Here is a 19,837-nt window from a genome sequence, read left to right on the forward strand (position 1 = left end):
AATATTACACGATACTGTACGTCGATTGAGTTTAATTCGAGATCATGGCTACGTATCTTCGAAAGCTTATTTTTATTCTTCTTAAAAAAGAAAAAAAAAAAAAAAGAAAAACTGCATATAGTCTACTTCGACGAGAGATATTATATCAGGCTGAAAACGAACGATCTTTTTTACGACACGGGAAAACACGTTAGTATTCGCATATACATTCTTCCTCTTTCTTTACCTTTTTCTTTCATTCTTTATCTCGTAGTTACTGTATTTTTAAAGCTTCCTGCACTTCTTACATTTCTGCGTACGTTCTTTTCGTGTCTAAGATATCATTTTCGTGTCGAACCAATCTTATCGTCGATCGAACAATTACCACTATTTATCGTGACAGAAACGCGTATTTGAAAAATCTGATAAATACCGCCTGTCGGTCCAATCAATTCAATTTACTCGATTCGTTAAACTAACACCTACTGTTAGATTCGTAACCTGGCTATTTCGGTTAATTAGAATGCGCGCTTTCTAATTAAAAACAGTCCCGCCTCTCAGCACGTTTGCAAGGAACTTCTACTTTTTATTGTACTATCTAGGTGAATGGTACGTTTTTCCGAAAAACTAAGAACAGATAGAAAACAGGAGAAAAATATGTTCTGTTCAACCGTCTATTTTTAGAAACTTTTAAAAAGAGAATATCAGATTTTTCGTATCGACGACCGTGATACTGATATGTTCTTTCCCTTATTTCCTTTTTTTTAAGGAAGAAGCTACGTAGTTCAACCCGATAAGCAACTAACCCTACGTTCCCGTTTTAAGAACTGCTAACGCAAAGTTTGATCCTTACTCTTTTTTCTTTTTGGGAGTGGCAAATCTTTTTACCATTGTTAAAGTGTAAAGAATTTAGTCTGACTTTAGAGGAGCTACAGATATTTGAACCATTTTCTCGTCTCGTTTCGAATATATTTTCAACGAAATATAGTTGAACCGCGCAATCGCCTTACCATAGCTTTCCGGAAGATAACGTTAGTCCGTTTTGGTCGGTTACTTAGGACAGATAATTAACTTTAGTGACTAACACGATCGAGAAACTACGAGAAAAACTTACGTCGAATAATACGCAGTTATCGTATCGAGTGTATGTACGTGTATAAGACGTGTATCAGTATTTTTGCTCTACAGAATTCATTTTGCGTTCTATATTTTATCGTATATATTACAATTAGACGCTTTATAACACGCGTTTCTACGTGCTCCGAGTAAAAATCGACGCTACATATTTTCATCGTGTGTGTATGCTGTGTGTATCTGTTTATACCACGTAGACCATGTACAAATGTATTATGCTAAAAGCACAGTTAGATATAGAGCAGAGAAGAAACACGTCGCGAATAAGACACGCGCTAAGTTACTTATTCCGAGTCCCCAGAAAGAATTCGTGTTTCGCTGAATTTGATGCAAAGATATAAAAAGAGACGTTCTGTTTGCTATTCCTCTACTTCCCCTAACGAGTTTTCATCTATGGCTTGGCTTACACGAACGCGAGGCTCTTTTGATCGAATGTTTCCCGTTGACCGTTGCGGTCTTTATTTTTTTCTTTTTCTTTTTTCTTCATTCTTTTCATATTTTATTTGTGGTTCGATCGAACGGTTGCTTTGATTGCGTGCTTAAGTGATAACAGGTACGTATTGTTGATGAAAGAGATACAGCAAGATGATAAAAAGCATATTTGACATAACATTACAGAAGACATCGCGCGTATCATTGTTCAAACTCGAGATATTTTTAACGTTAGAAGGATATAATTTGGTCAAGAATGTCGGGAAGATTGCGATGAAAGTAACAAATAATGCGTAGTGTAATCTGAGAAGCAATTTCTAGACACGCACAGTTCGCTATTTTTCACGCGATCCGGATATTATAGAAAAATTGAATACGAATCGATTCGCCAATGACTTCGACGGTTTGAGATTCAAAATCCATCTACGAGGTGCATATTGACATTGAACATAGACACTAGATACATCAATCTATGTCGCTAATTGTTATTTTAATTTACAACCTCGTTGTATCTCTCCCACCAAGTGTAATTACACATGTAATGGACTCTATTTTTCTCTTTTCAAAAGCTTTTCTTCGAAGCTGCGCGATATTACAAATGAGTCGGTGCGTACACAATATCGCTCATAAGTATCAGGACACTTTTTACTCTATCTACTTACTAATTTTATTGAAGTATACAAATTAACCCTTTACACTCTGCTGTCCGGACATCGTAAATCTAGCGAACTCGCATGTTTCCTCTAGGGGGACAAAAAGACATTACCGATGGTTATATAGCAGAAAATTACACCAGGTCCGAGCTTTTTAAAGATACGATCATTTCCTTGAAGTTTTCAAAGATCATCTCCTTGAAGTTTCGTCTTCGCGTTGTGCGAAAAAAGAAATAAGGAAATGAAAAATATGCCGAATGCAACCGGTTAATACTGAATTAGAGTAATTAGAAGCAACACTCGTTGCTCGCTTATGGAGTCACCGGGCGGTAAATTATTATAGACTTCGCTGGAAACATTGGATTCTAGGAACTCATACATTCAATATCGTAATAGAAAGATTCGACGATCACAAGCGTCAATCATATTACTGCGTATTCACTTGCAGAAATCAATTTGGTCGGTTTATGATACGCTATTGCACGTTAGCCGTGGTAATTATAACAAATAAAATCATCGTAGCTCGATTCTATAAATTTATAATTAAAGCATATAGATACTGTATATTAAAAATAATCAAGTATCTGAATACTTTTGAGCGGTAGAGTACAGTACTTTACCAATTTGAACGCCAACCGCAATTTTTCTGAATATATATCGTGTTGTACGAAACTGTTTGATTAACGCTATATACATTCACAGATTCGTCCCAACTCGAATCAATATAATCGTGAAAATCGTGTTCTGCCACGGTGTTAATGACATTTCAAAATGTTTCCTATAACATGCTTAATATATTTGTAAAAGGTTTTTAAAAGTGTTCAAATACTTCCGAGAGCCACTGTATATCGTCCATTCTCTTTCTCTTCCTCGATTCTTTCGTTCACGAGCTCATTGATCGATCTTGTTATGCTGTTATTATACCTTAACGATCTCCTGGTTAAATTTCTTTTGTAAAATCGACACGACGGAATCGCAGTTTCTTCCTGCTGTAACGCCAGACACGCGTAGGTTGCGCCAGAAACTAAAGAATGCAGGAAGTTGAGAACCGGTAACTCCGATGTCCGCGTACGGCGTACAGACCGACTCTGCGACGTGCTCGCTCTTACGCGTACGGCAAGAACACAGGACACGATGTTGTTTCTATTTTCGTATACCGTTCGCCGACGAAAGGGTAGAACAGATACGAAGGAATATCATAGTGATGGTCCATTGATCGTCGATAGAACGTCGACGTTGCAATGGAATCAGGTTTGAGTCGCGGCCGTAGCGCGCGAAAAGCAAAGTAAAACGAAGAAACAAGGGTTTGAGACAAAGAGCGTTTGACAAAATAATACAGCCGTAAAAGGATAGCGAAAATTCAGTTGAAAAAGTGTCCGAGCGAATACACGGACATCTGCATTTATTAACCATTTAAAACATAGTGATGCCTGGTACCGATGTGTGTATTTTTCTCTTTCTTTCTCTGTCGTTTAATCGAAACGTTTTATTATTATCTTCTTTTTTATGTATATGTGTGTTTCTTTTCGTTTATTCGTTTCTTTCTTTTTATTTCTCTTGCACTCTTTTCTTTTTTGTTTGCTTTTCTAATCGTTTAGTTTGCATAATTTCTCGATTACACTTACGCGGCTTCGAAGAGCGTCGGAGGCTCTTATCGATCACCTTAAGCATTAGTCTTTAGTGTTTGATTATTATACTACAGTAATATACAGAAAATCGTGGTTCTTGCCCCGGCGGCCTGCTCGTCCGTCGAATTATGTATTTCGTTTTTCCATGTTCGTTCCTTCTTTTAATGTTATACTGCTGCTCCAAAAGTAAATTAATGACTCTATCGTATCGCTGGACGAGCAGCCCCCGGGGCTTTCAATCAATATTCAATAATTACAATACACTAAATATAATCGGCCCGTGTATATTAAAATATAAATATCAAATAGACTTCTTGCCCCCAGGATGTATGCACCTAAATGCCGATGCGCGACTTAAAAAATTGAGAAACATTCGTTAAGTAAGTCGTCACCGATTAGTTAAGACCCCTGTTGACGGAAGAACGTGGAGCTCGCCACTACCAAAACCTCGATAAAAATCCAAATAAACAAAAAAATATCAGTCGATTCATTTTTTTCCTCTTTTTTTCTTTTCTTTCTCGATCGTAAGCAAAATGTTCACGACGATGTGTGTATAACAGTTAGTAGTCGCGAGCTACGACGCGATGAGATTAGAATTTTTTTTTTTGGTTACCTAGATGATATAATGTTCCATGCGCTCCATTACAATATCGAAACGTCGTGTCGGTCGACAGTGACGAAGAAGGTTTCGAGAATCGTTTGACACGGTGCAATTTAAAGCCTAAGTACTTTTGATTTGTCTGCTGATTGATTCATGGTTGTCGTTCGTTTCCGTCGCCCTCTCCAATGAAGCGTTTATTGTCGGACATACGAAAGAGAAGCCAAAGAACGGGACTCGTCGCGGTCGGTCGACGCAACGCTGTAAAACCGTAACGCAGCGGTTCTTTCGCTCTATGCTAAACTCTGTTTTACTCTTCCGCTTTTTTTTTTCTTTCATATTTATCTTGCCTTTTCGTCTCTAGGATTTTTCTTTCTTTTTGTTCGTTCGCCAGTGCGTACAAAACATTTCTCGTTTCAACTTATTATTCATCAACCAATTTTCTAACATTCGGCGACGACGTTCGACTCGACTCCTATAGTCCGTATTCGTGCACAAACTATTTCCGAGACCAAACTAAACCTACGCTTTGTACTCTGGTCGACCTCTGAAATAATTCATCACACGCGCAAGCAATGGATATCCCAATTTTTTTCTCTGCTTTCTATTATACAATTTATACGTAATATATACGTACATGTATATATATAATATGCATATGCACATATGTATATATCTAATAGATAAATGTATATTCATCCATCCATATATATAAGAGTGAAATGGTGTTCAGCGTGATACTGGAGTATAAGACGCGAGACGATCGAATCTAGCTACGAAAAACAATTAGTCCGGTCGAAAAACGAAATCTAGAAAAGATCCTGCATGGATCGTCGATATATAAGGCACGCTCTACTAGTAAATAAATTTCACTGTCGACGAATGCTTCCACTCGAGTTTCGACACATCTTGGTTACTTTTCGTCGTTTTACAGGCCACGCGTTGAGCTACGATCGTTCGAAATTATTATCATTATTTATATTACGGTGTGCAGAACCACCGATTTCTACGTGTCCTTTGTAATGCCAAATGGCGAATATATCGTATGTTCATCTGTTTTACAAACTCTACGGGTCGCGCACAGCGAGAACTGTTAGACTCGAATTGTCTCGAGGTTCCTATGCTCTGGTATATCGGTTGAACACCATTCTCGTTCGACGACTCCGCGACCGTGCGGCCGCTATTCCATACGCACGCGGCAAAGACAATCGGCGCAGCCTGAGAGTTTTAATACTTTAAGACAGACTTCTTGCGAAAGCTTAAAAAAACTTTTGTTTTCCTTTTCTTTCTTTGTGTGTATGTGTGTGTTCCTTTTCTTTTTTTACTTTTTGTTCGTTTATATTCACCTAAGCTAAATACCGCCATTTAGAAACTTCACTTTACATTACGCCACGAAGGCGATCGATTGGGGTTACTATGTTGCTGGATGCATGGTCGTATGAAGGATCCACGCGTACTCGAATTCACAAACTTTAACGTTTATCTTTCTCTCTGTGTTTGTTCAAAATTTTATGTAATACCGCGTATCGGATCTAATTGATATTCGATTCGAGAAGATTGTTAGAAACGATCACGTTAAACGTCGATAAATTCGAGCACACCTGGTAACGATAATTTATACATTTATACAGCTGTATCCGTTACGTATAGGATAAAGAAGTTTGGCAAACAGTAATGTTAATCGACGGCACGAAGGACTTATCCTCTTAACGTGTGTTACGTTTGTATCTACTTTACTGTGGTGTATGTGTATATGTATGTACGTATGTACCTGTACGTGTGTATATGCTCTGATGTCAGTGTAATTATTATACATATCGATGGTAATGGTACCGCGATAAGGCAAGGCATCAAGAAGAAAGGAAAAGAACAGCTGAAATCGACTTAGCCTCGAGAATTCTGAAGGTATTTTTTATGGTAGAAGAGAAAATTACGACCACAGAACGAAAAGACACTAAATCGCTATCGTCGTGGAAGATGAAGAAATTTACGCTCTATCTATTTTTCATCGAGATATTTAGATCCAAAGCTTACTATCAATTTAGATCGAAAACCATTAATATTAGAAAATAGAACAGGTGTGTATCAGCCCGTGCGACGTGAATCAGATAACACAATTATTTATAATCATAACGATATTAAATCTGCCTATCAATAATAATAGTACAAATAGTGCTACTACTATCATAGTACAGTTAAAATACACAAAAGGCGCACATTTATAGGCGGTACAAATATATAGTATAGCCATATAGCGAATAGGATTATTCGTAACATTCCGAATTCGGCTTATTCGTACGATTGTATAAAGTTTCTAAATTATAAGGAGTTTACATAGACCTGTTTTAGCTTCGTTACAATTCGTAATTATTTTTATCAAGCACTTATACCATTTTAACTACTTCAAAGTTACAAAAAGGTTATATAGAGTTAATTAAAATTACATTTCCGTACAACTGCAAACTCTTCGGAAAGATTCCCAAACCTTGAAAAATAAAGGAGAACCTTTGGAAAACGACGAATAATAAGCAACCAGCATCTTTGAAACTATCTGTACATAGAAAAACTCGAAAGCTCGTTCGAAAGCTATCTTATTACCAAAAAACCGATCTGGTAAATAACCGGTCTAAAGTAGAATGTCCCGTGGCACGAACGAAAACGACGAGAACGGCTGCGCATTGTATACGAACAAGAAAAGACAAAAAGTAGTAGAAGAGAACTACGAAAACGAAAAATATTCTAAACCGTACGAACATCGAAACACCAAATTTTCTACTTTCTTCCACAGCGAAGACTATCCAGCTATGCCACGGTATGCCCCTAATTATCGATCTGAATCCATCACCCTATTAAAGATGAGAAAAATCGTTAACGATAACAACGTTTTAGCAGCAGTGATGTGTTTACACGAGTGTTATCCCCCATATTTTTTTTTTCTTTTAAAAACTATGATTAATCCTTACTCGTATAATATTATGCATAAGTCTGACAAACGTATAATACAAGTACTACCGTTCATAATTATTTGCAATATTACCATAGTATAATAGTGAACATTAAGAACATCGAAGAACAGTCAGATGTGAATCATCGATTCTAGCCTAATTTACCCGCATGATCTATCGTTTACTTCTTGCTTCCCTAATCGGACTTCATTTACTCGCTATTACGATATACAGTTTGGCTTTAAAAAAAAAAAAAAAAAAACGGTGAAATACCTTTATCACGTGTGTCTTGATGGTTCGTCTCTCAATATCGAATCGTTCAGAAAAGTCGAGGTACGAATTAAATACTACAGACTATTGTGATTTATCTTGCACGTATATAATCTACGAGATCGCGCGCGCACGTACCGAAGAGTACGTACACATGGATCGTGAGCAAAATTCTAGTGACATGTCGCGACGAACCGAAATTTAGAACAAGTATCGTACATACATAAGATATACATGTCGATAGCATACGCCTCTTGAGTTGTATTTTTTTCTTCGTTTGCTTTTAATAATTCTCGTTTCTACATGTAAATGTGGTCCGATCGTGATGAGCAATTCGACGATTAAAGACCAAGAACGTAAGAAGACAAACGTTTAAGAACTCACAGAGCACAATACAATATCAATCCTCTAGTAGTATAACTCCAAAAATATGTTATTCTCTCCTATACTTATAGTAGCTACGCTATCTATTCCTCGCAAAAAGTCAGTTGCTTTGTTTTATAATGATAATATATATAATATATATATATATATATAATTTTATACGAACTATCCATACAACGCGATGAACATTAAATTCTAAGTCCACAAAGAAACGTAATTTTTATCCGCGGATGTCCTTTGATTCCATTTTTTCTCTTTCATTCATTCTTTCGCTCCTTTTTTATTCATTTCTGGCCATTTCAACGCGAGTATCTGTTTATTAACAGTGCTAGACTCGCTCGTCGAACGTTATTCGTTCCACGACTCCGGGCGCTTGTACGGGAAAATTCTATCAGCCTTGGAAAATGCTTTCGCTTTCGTCAAATCATCCTATTTTCTAATTTTATGGTCAAACATGCTCGAAGGAAATTTGCGTCCCACTTACAAGCACTCGGAATCGAACGTTAGAAATTCCACACTAAATAAATTTTCTATTGGACACAATCTCATTAACATTTTAGGCACTACACCTAGACACTAAGAAATCTCTCCGCTCCCCTCTGCCCTGATGCGATAAGAAATGTATGTACAAATTTAAAAATGATTAAAATAATTATATCTCTATAGCTTCGAGTGTATATGTATAAGTGTGCGCTCGAACGCGCACGTTATATATGATCCGTGTGTTATGTAGGTGTATTTTGTACATGTGTTCCTTTTTCTTTTTATTATGTTTATGTATCATCGTGTCACCCGAAAGGAAGAGGTAACTGTTACGCTCGCGCTCAACAATGTTGTGAAACATCACGATCGACGTTAAAAAGATCGTGTTCTATTAACACAATTCTCCCCTTTAAAATGGCAAAGAAGTATGGAAGTAAAAAACTATCACAAACATGATTTGATGTGTCGTTATCACTCGAAGCGAAATCCGTGAAAAACAAGGAAAGCCCATGAAGAAGAATGACGTGAAAGAATTGGAACAAGTTAGACGATGAGCAGCTAAGGTAACGTGTCATATCACCCTATCGGAAGTAACAACCATATGACAATAATCTTCCTGGATTGTTAACGACAAAAAACACTATAGTATCTTCTCTATGCGTTACACATATATCGCGTCATGCACGTGTTGGCCTTCTGAAAAGCCTGACCAAAATAACATCGCGTACACAAACCCTATATTAATAAAATATCACAACTAGAACCATCGTCACTGTTACGGTACGTTCCCAAAAGAAGAAAACAATCGTTCTTCTTTTTGCCCTCTCGTACAGTTTCCATGGTAGCCTAAGATTAATTAGATACTCGTTCAATGACGTGCTTATTTATCTACTCGTACACTGCTTAAAAACGTGCTACTTAAAGTAGCAATGACTGCGCTAACGTGACTCTGAGCTCGTACTGACTGACGATCTACACCTAAAAAGTGGGAAACTAACGTAGGACCATTGTGTAGTTTGCGTATACGTTCTAAACCCAAAGCTGTTAATTAGTAATAAACATCGACAACGATAATTCTATCTGTTAGACAATAACCGACATCCGACTCCACAAAGCTGACCACCTAAAATCTACTACCCAAATACTTTTGCATATTCGACGCTAATAACAACGTGAACATAATAAAATAACATACTTATACGTAGGATATTATCAGTGATTAATTCGAACGATCGAATCCACGATCGACAATTACAGTCTTATGCTAAACATTACAAATATTACATCGTCAGTCAAAACTTGCTCTTTGGATGCAAAAAAAAAAAAAAAAAAAGAAAAAACAAGAAACAGAAACTTGACTGAAGTTCCCTTTGCTTATCTAGTGACACAGGTATCTAAATACGTTCGAATGTACAGAGGTTAAAAAAATGAAGCATGATGATGGTATGACTATGATGCGTAGAACTGTCGCATGTACATCTCCTACGTGTGTGTTTGTGCATGTATCGATTCCTGCGACAAAAAAAAAGGCATGTTCCTATACATACACACGCGCAACAACAGTTCTCCCATTTTTCTTTTCTACGTAAAATGCGAAAGATCTAAGGATATGACTTTTGTTTTTTCACGACTTAAGAGAAGAAACGGTATGTTTTCTCCTACGCGATATAATTTCTACGGTTTATATGGAAGCATACATATATACATGTAGGCGCGCAAACGTGTTTGTATAATTATAATTGTATATTCGTACCGTGTGTGGTCGATAAAATACGTAACACTTACAAGCTGATTGTAACTTTTCTTTGTTTTCTGTTTTACTGCAACTTTCGCTATACACGGTTTTTCTTTATGAGTTTACTCGTTTGCAGTAAATATAAATGTAAATATGATTAATTGTTAAACAGGCACATCGACTTGGTTACACAATTCTTTTTCTCTTTAATTTTTACATCATATAATACGCGTAAAGAAATATATCGACGAAGCCAATTCGCGCAATTGATAAACGTGATGCTTGGAAAATTTGGAAAATTAATAAAAAGAAAAAAAAAAGACAAACAAATGTTTCAGTAGACTGTTTAGTATTTCGCGAATAAAACAGGAAATTAGCCAGGTTTTTATCATAGGTGCCCTTTGATATAAATAGTATTAATTAATTTCTAAAAATATTAACAATTTTACGACTATTTATCCGATCGAAATTAATGGATTAGCAGCTTCACGTTATATTCATCTTTTAAGACATTGAAAAATGTTGTTTTAGGATATCGGTAACATATTTAAACTGTCATTTTATTATTCTCTCTAACACTGTTCTCTCGCTCTCTTCATCTCCTTATCAATCACACTAATCACGCTAATCACATTCGTTTACTCATTTCGACTTGCTCACTCACATTCTCGCTCTAAGTGTAAAATACTTCTAATTAAACTCTGGACATGGTTTCACTCTAATCAACATACCACAGCTAATATCCCGTACGTTATCATACAGCTATGTATATAAAATAATTAGCAAAACAATGCCTAAGCGTCATTCCATTAAAAACCACGATATACACGTCAGCACGCAGAAAAACGTTTTTGAAACTGTTTCACAAGTCGTAAAATGTGTGCAAATCCATTCTTACACCTGTTCGAACGTTAAAATGTAGGAGGAGAACCACTCATGATAATTATACGTAGAAATCGACATATGGGCATGCACATATACATCGAATGCAGTTTACTCAAGGAATTGCAATAATATACATTATACATGTATATATGATATATAGTTTTTCTCATTTTGTGAGATATTAGAAATTGCTTTCTTTATACTGACGTGGAAAAATGTGAGAAGGAAGAACATGATTCGATGAGGGAGAAAAAACGAATGGGGATTGTTAAAAACTTGCACCATTGACGCTCTCATCGGAATAGAAAGAATCAAATGTACGTTGAAGAAAACATGTGTGCAATCCGACATTATAACAGATATTTGCAACGAAGGCTTCTTTTTCGACAAAAGCGATTGAACTAAGAATCTCGCGAAAATTGAATATATGTATATTTCGTTTTGTTCCTTTTTCTTCAAACGCGAATTTGCGTCATTACTGTACACAGATCTTTTTGTTGTTGCTCATGTTAATCGTTGTGTACCGCAGATTTGTGCAATATATACTCAATACATACATTTTAAAACTACAATCCTCGGTGAAATGCAAAACATTGAAACGCAACAGATGGATGAAAAAGTTAATGTTAATATGCTGTACGACGATCGTTCAACGCTGAAAAATGTTGCAGAGGGAAAAAATCTCATTTCAAACGAATCTAACGCAAATCTATCGCGAACGTGGTATCTACAAAAAAAAAAATGACTACAAACTGCTACTGCAATTATCTTAAAGTCGGTGATGCCTATTTGCAATTAATAATAATAGTAGTAATGGTAATAGTAATAGTAATAATTATGATGAGAAGAATAGGATTGATTACGTAGTAAAAATAAATAATGAGGCTGCTGCGAGAAAACACAGCTTTTGTCAAATACAAATTTAACCATGCAATTAAATATACCCATAATGTATTCGAATCAAAACAGAAGAATTCCATTCTAAACTCAGACACGCTTTATGTTCGTATAGTAACGTCATTGGAAAGAAGTGTTTGGTATTACACCAGCATACCTATGAGACAGCTTGAAATAAATCTAGCGATAAAATCCGGAACACATTTTACAACAAATCAATGTGTCATGTTATGATTGTGTGTATGCGTGTAATTGATCAACTCGCTTTCAATTATTAGATACAAGAACGGGAATCTTCATCAACGTCGATGACCCGTTTAAAAGAGAACGCTTAGAATACATTAAAGCGTTGTCACGCTCGATAACAAAAATCTCAAGTCTGACGAAAATTCCATCGGCTAATAACCGTGGGTTATACCGCGCTAAGATTAACTTTGTTAACGAGTACTAAAAACGTAATGTATATGATATATATCATACCATAAGGAAATGCAAATTTATTCCCGTTAACGTTGAACTTCAATAAAAGATAACTTCTGAACTGTTACACCGTAGAACAGTTTTGACAAATCAGCGACACCCAACATGTTTCTCTTTATCTGCTTAAACTGCGCTTAATTTCAAATAATGCAGATTCAAACTTTACGATAAAATCGTCTGGTCTCCTCTAATTTTTTCGTTCGTATGACCTCGTAAAAATTCTTTTTAACGCGCCAACGCTATTTCTTCAGAATCATACAAAACATGTCAATTATATTATATACTACCACGTATATAACATAAGCGCCATCTAAGTCGGACAAAATTGTACATCGATCGTCAAATAATATTTGGAAAAATAATACAAATACAAATCATCAAAGCAATGGTTCACTGAGGAAACGATTGCGCAACGAGAAGCATCAAAAAGCTTCTTTTCTCTATCGTTCTGCTCTTTTTTCTTCTCCATTCGTTACTTTCACTTGCTTTTTCGTTTCGAATACGATGTTCATATCGTCGAACGAAAGGAAAAAGATAACATGTTTCACGATGAGAATGTGATAAATACGCTAATGAAATCATTAGGACACGACGCAAACGCGATCAGTCTATCGACGTTCGAAGCCATATTATTTACTTCCTTGTCAATCAAAATCATGCGTAGAGCTTTGATAATCTTTTTCGTAATAGCACAGACTGGCAGTTCGAAGGGGGCGATCGCTTTTTAAGGACGGATTGTCAAAAAGTTGAGTTGAAGAACGACTTCGGTCTTGTCTTGAGACTCCGTCGACTCTTTCCAGTCGTGATTTCTTTATTCCTTTCGTAACAATACAAGCCTAGTTTTTTACTCTGTGTTTTCAATAGCTGATAATAGTATCGCGAAGAGACCCCTTCGTTCGCTAGTAAAAAAAACACTTTCGCGAGGAATGAATTCGATAAAGATGATGGGTTCTCTTTTTCCTTTCGTACGGTTATCTTTGATGCGATCGGTTATTTCTCGACCTTGTAAAATTTCGTTAAAAAAAAGAAGCGGCGAAAACTAGTACTCGCACGCCGTTTGATTTTTTCTTCTGAAACCAGACAGAGGAATAATTTACTCGGTGAACCACAAACCAGAAGGTTGATATTGATGTTTTGCCGGTGAAAGTGGGGCCAATCCATAAACGGCTGTTGGCTGCATATGTGCAGGCAGTGGATGCGCTGCATGACTTGCCAGCAACGGTCTGGCCGAGCTGTGATGAGCTGGTGGTGGCAACGCTCGACTAGAATCATACAACGTTAATGGAGACGAGCTGTAAAAAACGGGATAATGAACGTTAGAAAGTCTCCGTAATGCTCTAAAAAGGGAAATGAAACATTTGTTTTATAAAGATCATTTCTTCGTTCCACACGCATACGGTTTTATAAATAGATAACATTATATATACGTATATATCATACATTTAAGATAATCGAGTAATCGACAAATTTCTTTTTTTTCTCTTTCTTTTTTTTTCTTTACATATAATACATCGTTCGTTAATGCTTACGAAACGTTTCTTTATCTTTGTGCAATTGTCTAAGCAGGCAATCAATGGTCTACTTTGTACAAAATAAGTGTACGAAAAATATGTATTGTATATCTATTACATTTTGATAAGGAAAAAGAACAATACTAATAAAAAATAAAAAATAAAACGGAAACAACGTTCAGGTCATTTTTAGAGAAGAATATCGATTATCCGACCGAATTATATAAATACATCACACGATTTTTCACAACGTTACATGCCATTGAGAACGAGATAAAACGGTTGCACGGGAACGCATTATATTCCAACAATAACTACTACAGTACGATCACAAATATAACAACATACGATGAACTATCACTAGAACGAAAATATAATAAATGGTACACACATGCATGCATCAACTAGGTGTCTAGGTACCCACCCGGGTGTGAATCCCTGATAGGTGGGCACTTGTTGCTGCTGGATAGCAGTGGGAGCCTGAGAAGGCGCGGCCGTTACGTATACCGGGGGTGGCACGGCATGGGCTCTTGAACGCACATGAGCGTACTCCTGGTACAGGGGCTGTCCCAGATGCTGGGCACTTCCTATTACAGGCCCCCCTGCAGGACTTCTGCCCCCGCCACCGCCCCCAGGACTGAGGTGGGCCGGATGCCCATGGTGACTGTGGGTATGTCCCGGATGGGCTGCCGAACCCACCACCTGACTCTGCCTACAAAACCCAAAACAAAGTCCATCCCTTCGTTATGCAATTCCCATGCGCTCTTTACTTACTGTAAGAAGTCTCTCTAAGAGGACAGAGACCAAACCGACAGAGAATCAGGAGATCGATTCATTCCGAGATCCTTTCAGATTCACTTTTACTCTCGGTCTTTTACTTTCCGGAAATAACATAGAAATTCATGCTGTTTACTTGCCCGATTATGATATTCAGCCCGTCTGTTGTCTCGACAACGTATACACGAGCTGCCTGTCATCGGTTTGGTCATTTCTCATTCAAAGAGAAAACCTACATGCGTTCAATAACTACGTGCATATAAATCTCGCTTAACTATGCTATTCTATGTATTTATCTGCCAGATTTTTCTAAATCTATCTGTGTATGATATATTGCATGCTTCGAGTGTCGTGTAAATCAAACGTTGTAACATGCGATGCGATGCTTACCTATACTGATGCACAGTATTCGCTACCGCCCATTTCTGGTGGTCTCTGGAATGAGCAGCCGGTGGTTGAACGTACTCATGTTTGTATTCAGCTCTCTTTCCAGGCCATGATACCCGCTTGTCCGTGCCGGTCGTATACACAATGTGTTGCTCTTGAAGGTGAGGATGCGCGCTACTTGTGGTCACATACTGCAAGAAGTAGTCATGCATGTCATAGGCATCATCCTAGAAAAACATTTCCAAAAGAAAGATTACTAAGATAGGGGAGGGGGGTATCCCAATGAATATAGATCAGGATCGTCGTGCTTGTTCCTCGATACTCCCAGAAACTTTCGGTTGGAAATTTAAATCAATTATAAAAGAAAAAGGACAACGAAGAAGAAAAAAGAAATAAAAATTATATAAAATAGAATAACATAGAAAACGGAGAGGAAAGATCGAGAAACGAAAGAAAGGATTGTAATTTGAATTAAAATTTAACCTGATAGGTCGGTGGCTCTTTACAGGCTGGCGCGTGACACGGATGTGGTGCAAGGTACTCAACGCCGGGCTCCGGTTTTGTCGCAACATTCACCATATTGCATTCGGACTGTACTTTGGCCAATAAACGTTTCTTTTGCGATTGAGACGAATATCCAGAACTGCTACTGCAATCAACAACACATTATCTTCATACACAACTGTCTCGAATCATATTATAAACTTTGATCGTTGATGTAATTACCTGCTGACGTGATGTTGCTGTTGGGGTTCGTGTTTAATTAACTGCGTAGTTTGTTGATGCTGAGCATGTTGCGGTAAATGTTGGTATAGATGATTATGCGCTCGACCTGGACTAGCTTCGCCATCGCTGTCACCGACAGTTACACAACTGATAATATTTTTTCGTTGCGATCTTTGAGATGTACTATGCGTTGTTGAGTGGCCGTTAGTATGCGACTGACTACTTGAATGGGTTTGCTGTATTGGTTGAACCGCGCGTGGTGTTGACTGCGTACTAGAAGTAGAAAACATACGCGGTAAGTTACACATGAAACAGTTAGGGAGAACAGATATCCCCATATAATACAAAATACGTCAACACTCAGCATGAAAAAATGGCATTAAACGCTAGAGCTGTAAATCAGAGTATTGTTAGTCCGTCGAGACAATTGACACTTCAAGCGCTACAATCGTGTTTCTAAATTGTCTTTATTATATACAATTTTTAGTCCTATAATTTATGTATTTGTACAGGTGTAGTAACACGACGTTAATTGTTTTACAAAATTAATTTCTCAATGTGTTATGAAGCTTCGTGTTATACCATGTTCTTAGCGATTATTAACCATTAATCGATGCTATGGTGTGTGATTGTGTGATACTATGTTACATTTATATACCTTCGAATGACTTCCTCGCGGACTGGATGTCCATCGCCAGACAGGCGAGTTGCCAAATTTTGACAGGCTCCACATTGCTGATCTCCACAGCTGTCAATGATATTCATGCATGATTCCACTACTTTCTATTCTAATAAATTACTAATAAATATGTTTCACAGTGGAAACATCGTGATTGGAACTTATAATTGGAACGTATCGACAAAATTCAATAAACACAATACAAAACAACATTACAAAATCATAGACACTTGTAAACGAGACACTGGATAATCATATTTTTAAATTCAAAGAGCTACAGAAAAAAACTTTTAACGAAGCAAGATAATAACAAAGTAATAAAAATAATAAAAATTCAAGATGGCTGTAATATTTTCGATACGGTATCCACAAAACAGCAGTTCTCTTCTAATCTTATAATTGCGGACAATAATTGCTAACTACTTTCTAATATTCTACGAAAATAATTAAATTAACTTACCACTTGCCCGGTGTTTCGTCGTCGCTATCACTTATCGTGATAACAGAAACTGCTGGTGATGGTGTATCGTGAATTGTAATAGTTTGCTGCCGACCAGATGTAACTTGATGGTGTTCTACATTATGACTACTGCTGTGTTTGCTGCTGTGATGGTGTTGCTGCATGGGTTGCTGTTGCCAATGACCGCTGGAAGGTGAATGCCGTCTCGTGTTGCTCGGTGGAGTACTTTCTTTTACCCTCTTTTTCACTGGACTTAACTGCTGCGTTTCCTTTTTATGCTCGTGCCTATGTTGAGACTGCTGAGGTACAGTTACATGATGTTGATGATGTTTCGTAACACTACGCTTGCCCCAACCTTGAGGAGGATGCTCGACAAGGGCACTGGTATTGTATACTTCCGTGACAGGAAATACTGGCCTCTGATCCTTCCCCAAAACACGGGAGATTGGTTACAAACCTATCCGACCGGCTTATAAAAGTAACTGTTAAGTAAGGCAATAAGGTTTACCTGTAGAATAGCAGAGCTATCGACAATAAGAGGCCTTCCCCAATCTCCGGCATCACTCAGTAATGGCTGCTGTATGGCTGCATGTTGCGGTGGTAACTGCTGCCAAGATGGTACGATAGCGGCCATTTGACGACTTCCACCAGGCCAAGAGGTTTGTACAGCGTTCTGTGATCCAAGGATAAAATATAATTGGCCATTTATAATTCATAAACGTTTTGACATTTGTTCGTTTCAAGAATACTTACGGTTAGTAACATTTGTCGTCCAGTTTCCACCATAGATACGGGAACTGCTGCATACTGTTGTTGGGCAGCTGCAGCTGCAGCAGCAACAGCCTGCTGCGATATAATCGATGGTTGGATTTGTAACGGACCTTGTTGCGCTTGTGGAGGCTGTAAAACGTGTAAAGCACAATTAAACGATCATGAATTTTTTTTGAAACATTTGATTATATACAATATGATTATATGTAACTAAGTTAAAATAAAAAGTGTCTTATTTACTTGAGCAACAACTACGTGTTTTGCAGGACTTGGCATCGTCTGATAACTGGGTGGATGACAAAGTAGACCAGGCACCAATTGATGTGGAAAGTCGTGCACTCCACTTCGTCCGCTATTTGATCCACTTGACGAGCTACTGTACTGAGTCGCACGGCGACTACTGTTACTGTATATTTGATACTAAAAGAAAGAATACACCGTGATAGAAAATAAACTCCATATACAAAATATATAATATGAAGGAACATAAACAACAAACAATAAAACTAAAATGCGAAAGCGAAAGATCAAAACTGAATTTTCAAATAACACGATATTAAACATTGCGTCGATTAAGGGTACCGAGAAAAATTATGAACAAACCAGATTATCATATCCTGTTTGCGCAGTCCGATGTTCCCTAACCAATCGCTGTACTTGATTGGTCAACTGGTTGTTGAAGGTGAAAGTTACGGCACTACCATTTGTCGTCGGCACGAAATTAGCTACCAATGATGTTGGTGGTGGTGGTTGAGGTGCTGGAGGAGCTTGATGATGTGCTGGACTTGCAGTGAAGTCGCCAGCTCGTCGGCAAACCTCCATCATTTGGACGGAAGCCTTAACATTGTTACAATGTGCATAATCGACTAAATGGGCCAGCGTAACAAAGGCATGGTTCAGAGCCTCCCCAGGTGTTATGCGGCGCTCCTACAAATAATAAGGATACACGATAGATAAGGAATGACTCTCGCCTATTCTAGAAATTAGCCATTGTCTTCCGATCGCTGCATGGAATCAAAGCATGAACTAGATATTACTACCTGGTCCATTGTGAGCATCCTCTTCAAGAGGTCAATGAACTCTCTTCTATCTGCTTTTTCTGCCAAAAGTTGACCACCCTCCAAATCAGTCGGGACATTAACTTGACCAATATCATCTAGACAGTTAAAAATATACTTCCTCGCTTCCTTTGATTTAATACCAGTTTCAGCCTCATGCTCTTCCGGTGTTTTTAATCGCCAAAATGGATATGTACCTGCAATTCAATTAACGTTATCTGTACCTGTTCGACAAGAATATCAATTTCGTGATGGTTATGAAGTACGATACTTACTGTCCATGTCTCTGTAAAAGAATTTTGTTGTTTTGCTGGCATTGTTTAACATGTGTTCCGTTGGTAGGCCTTGCGTCTGACTTATGTATCGAATCTGATCGTATTCTGAACTACCAGGGTATAGAGGCCATCCTAAAAACAATTCGGCAACCACACAGCCGAGCGACCACATATCTATTGCTTCACAATATGGAAGTCCAAGTATAATTTCAGGTGCACGGTAGTATCGCGATTGTAAATACGTGTTGCAGACAGCTTTAGATACATGGGAAGCTGACCCAAAATCAATAACTTTTACACGATAAGGCTGACGAACTGGATCCACCAACATAATGTTTTCAGGCTTAAGGTCTGCGTGAATTAACCCCAATTGCTAAAAAGATATATTCATAAGGTTATTCGGTAATCCATAAAAAAATTAACACGAAATTGTTCCAGCATGTAATTACATAAACGCAGTTTACCTTAAGTTTCAAAAGAGCGGTGAGTACTTGTTGAAGAATCGGTCTGATATATTTGAGGGGTAGGGGTGAAAATTTATTCTGTTTCAGGAAATCATACAGATTCTGTTCTAACATCTCAAAGACCAAGCAGGTATGGGATTTGTGCTGAAAGCACTCATAAGCGCGCACAAAGTTGAACTCATCCGCATTTTCCTGACTGAGTCGAGACAGGATGGAGACCTATTCA

The 19,837-nt window shown here is 37.6% G+C and overlaps 1 protein-coding gene across 19 annotated transcripts in view; it reads right to left on the reverse strand.

The window, feature by feature from the left end:
• Positions 1 to 87: 87 nt before the first annotated feature.
• Positions 88 to 19,837, reverse strand: part of LOC117236924 (homeodomain-interacting protein kinase 2) — a 34,524-nt gene continuing 14,774 nt past the window's right edge. For 3 of the 19 annotated variants that reach the window (XM_033500349.1, XM_033500347.1, XM_033500338.1), the window contains 14 exons: positions 19,612 to 19,830; positions 19,148 to 19,520; positions 18,852 to 19,069; positions 18,418 to 18,741; positions 18,055 to 18,234; positions 17,797 to 17,943; positions 17,552 to 17,716; positions 17,044 to 17,468; positions 16,563 to 16,652; positions 15,905 to 16,177; positions 15,662 to 15,827; positions 15,182 to 15,405; positions 14,406 to 14,726; positions 13,597 to 13,795 (listed from right to left, as the gene is read on the reverse strand). In XM_033500349.1, the coding sequence (XP_033356240.1) occupies positions 13,597 to 13,795; positions 14,406 to 14,726; positions 15,182 to 15,405; positions 15,662 to 15,827; positions 15,905 to 16,177; positions 16,563 to 16,652; positions 17,044 to 17,468; positions 17,552 to 17,716; positions 17,797 to 17,943; positions 18,055 to 18,234; positions 18,418 to 18,741; positions 18,852 to 19,069; positions 19,148 to 19,520; positions 19,612 to 19,830 (3,324 nt within the window). Of the gene's footprint in view, positions 13,796 to 14,405; positions 14,727 to 15,181; positions 15,406 to 15,661; positions 15,828 to 15,904; positions 16,178 to 16,562; positions 16,653 to 17,043; positions 17,469 to 17,551; positions 17,717 to 17,796; positions 17,944 to 18,054; positions 18,235 to 18,417; positions 18,742 to 18,851; positions 19,070 to 19,147; positions 19,521 to 19,611; positions 19,831 to 19,837 lie in introns of all 19 variants that reach the window. The other 16 variants (XM_033500356.1, XM_033500339.1, XM_033500357.1 and 13 more) reach the window with 15 other exon arrangements.

This window comes from Bombus vosnesenskii, unplaced genomic scaffold, assembly GCF_011952255.1.
Source record: "Bombus vosnesenskii isolate JDL3184/JDL3185 unplaced genomic scaffold, Bvos_JDL3184-5_v1.1 scf7180000013352, whole genome shotgun sequence".
Lineage (NCBI taxonomy): Eukaryota > Metazoa > Arthropoda > Insecta > Hymenoptera > Apidae > Bombus > Bombus vosnesenskii.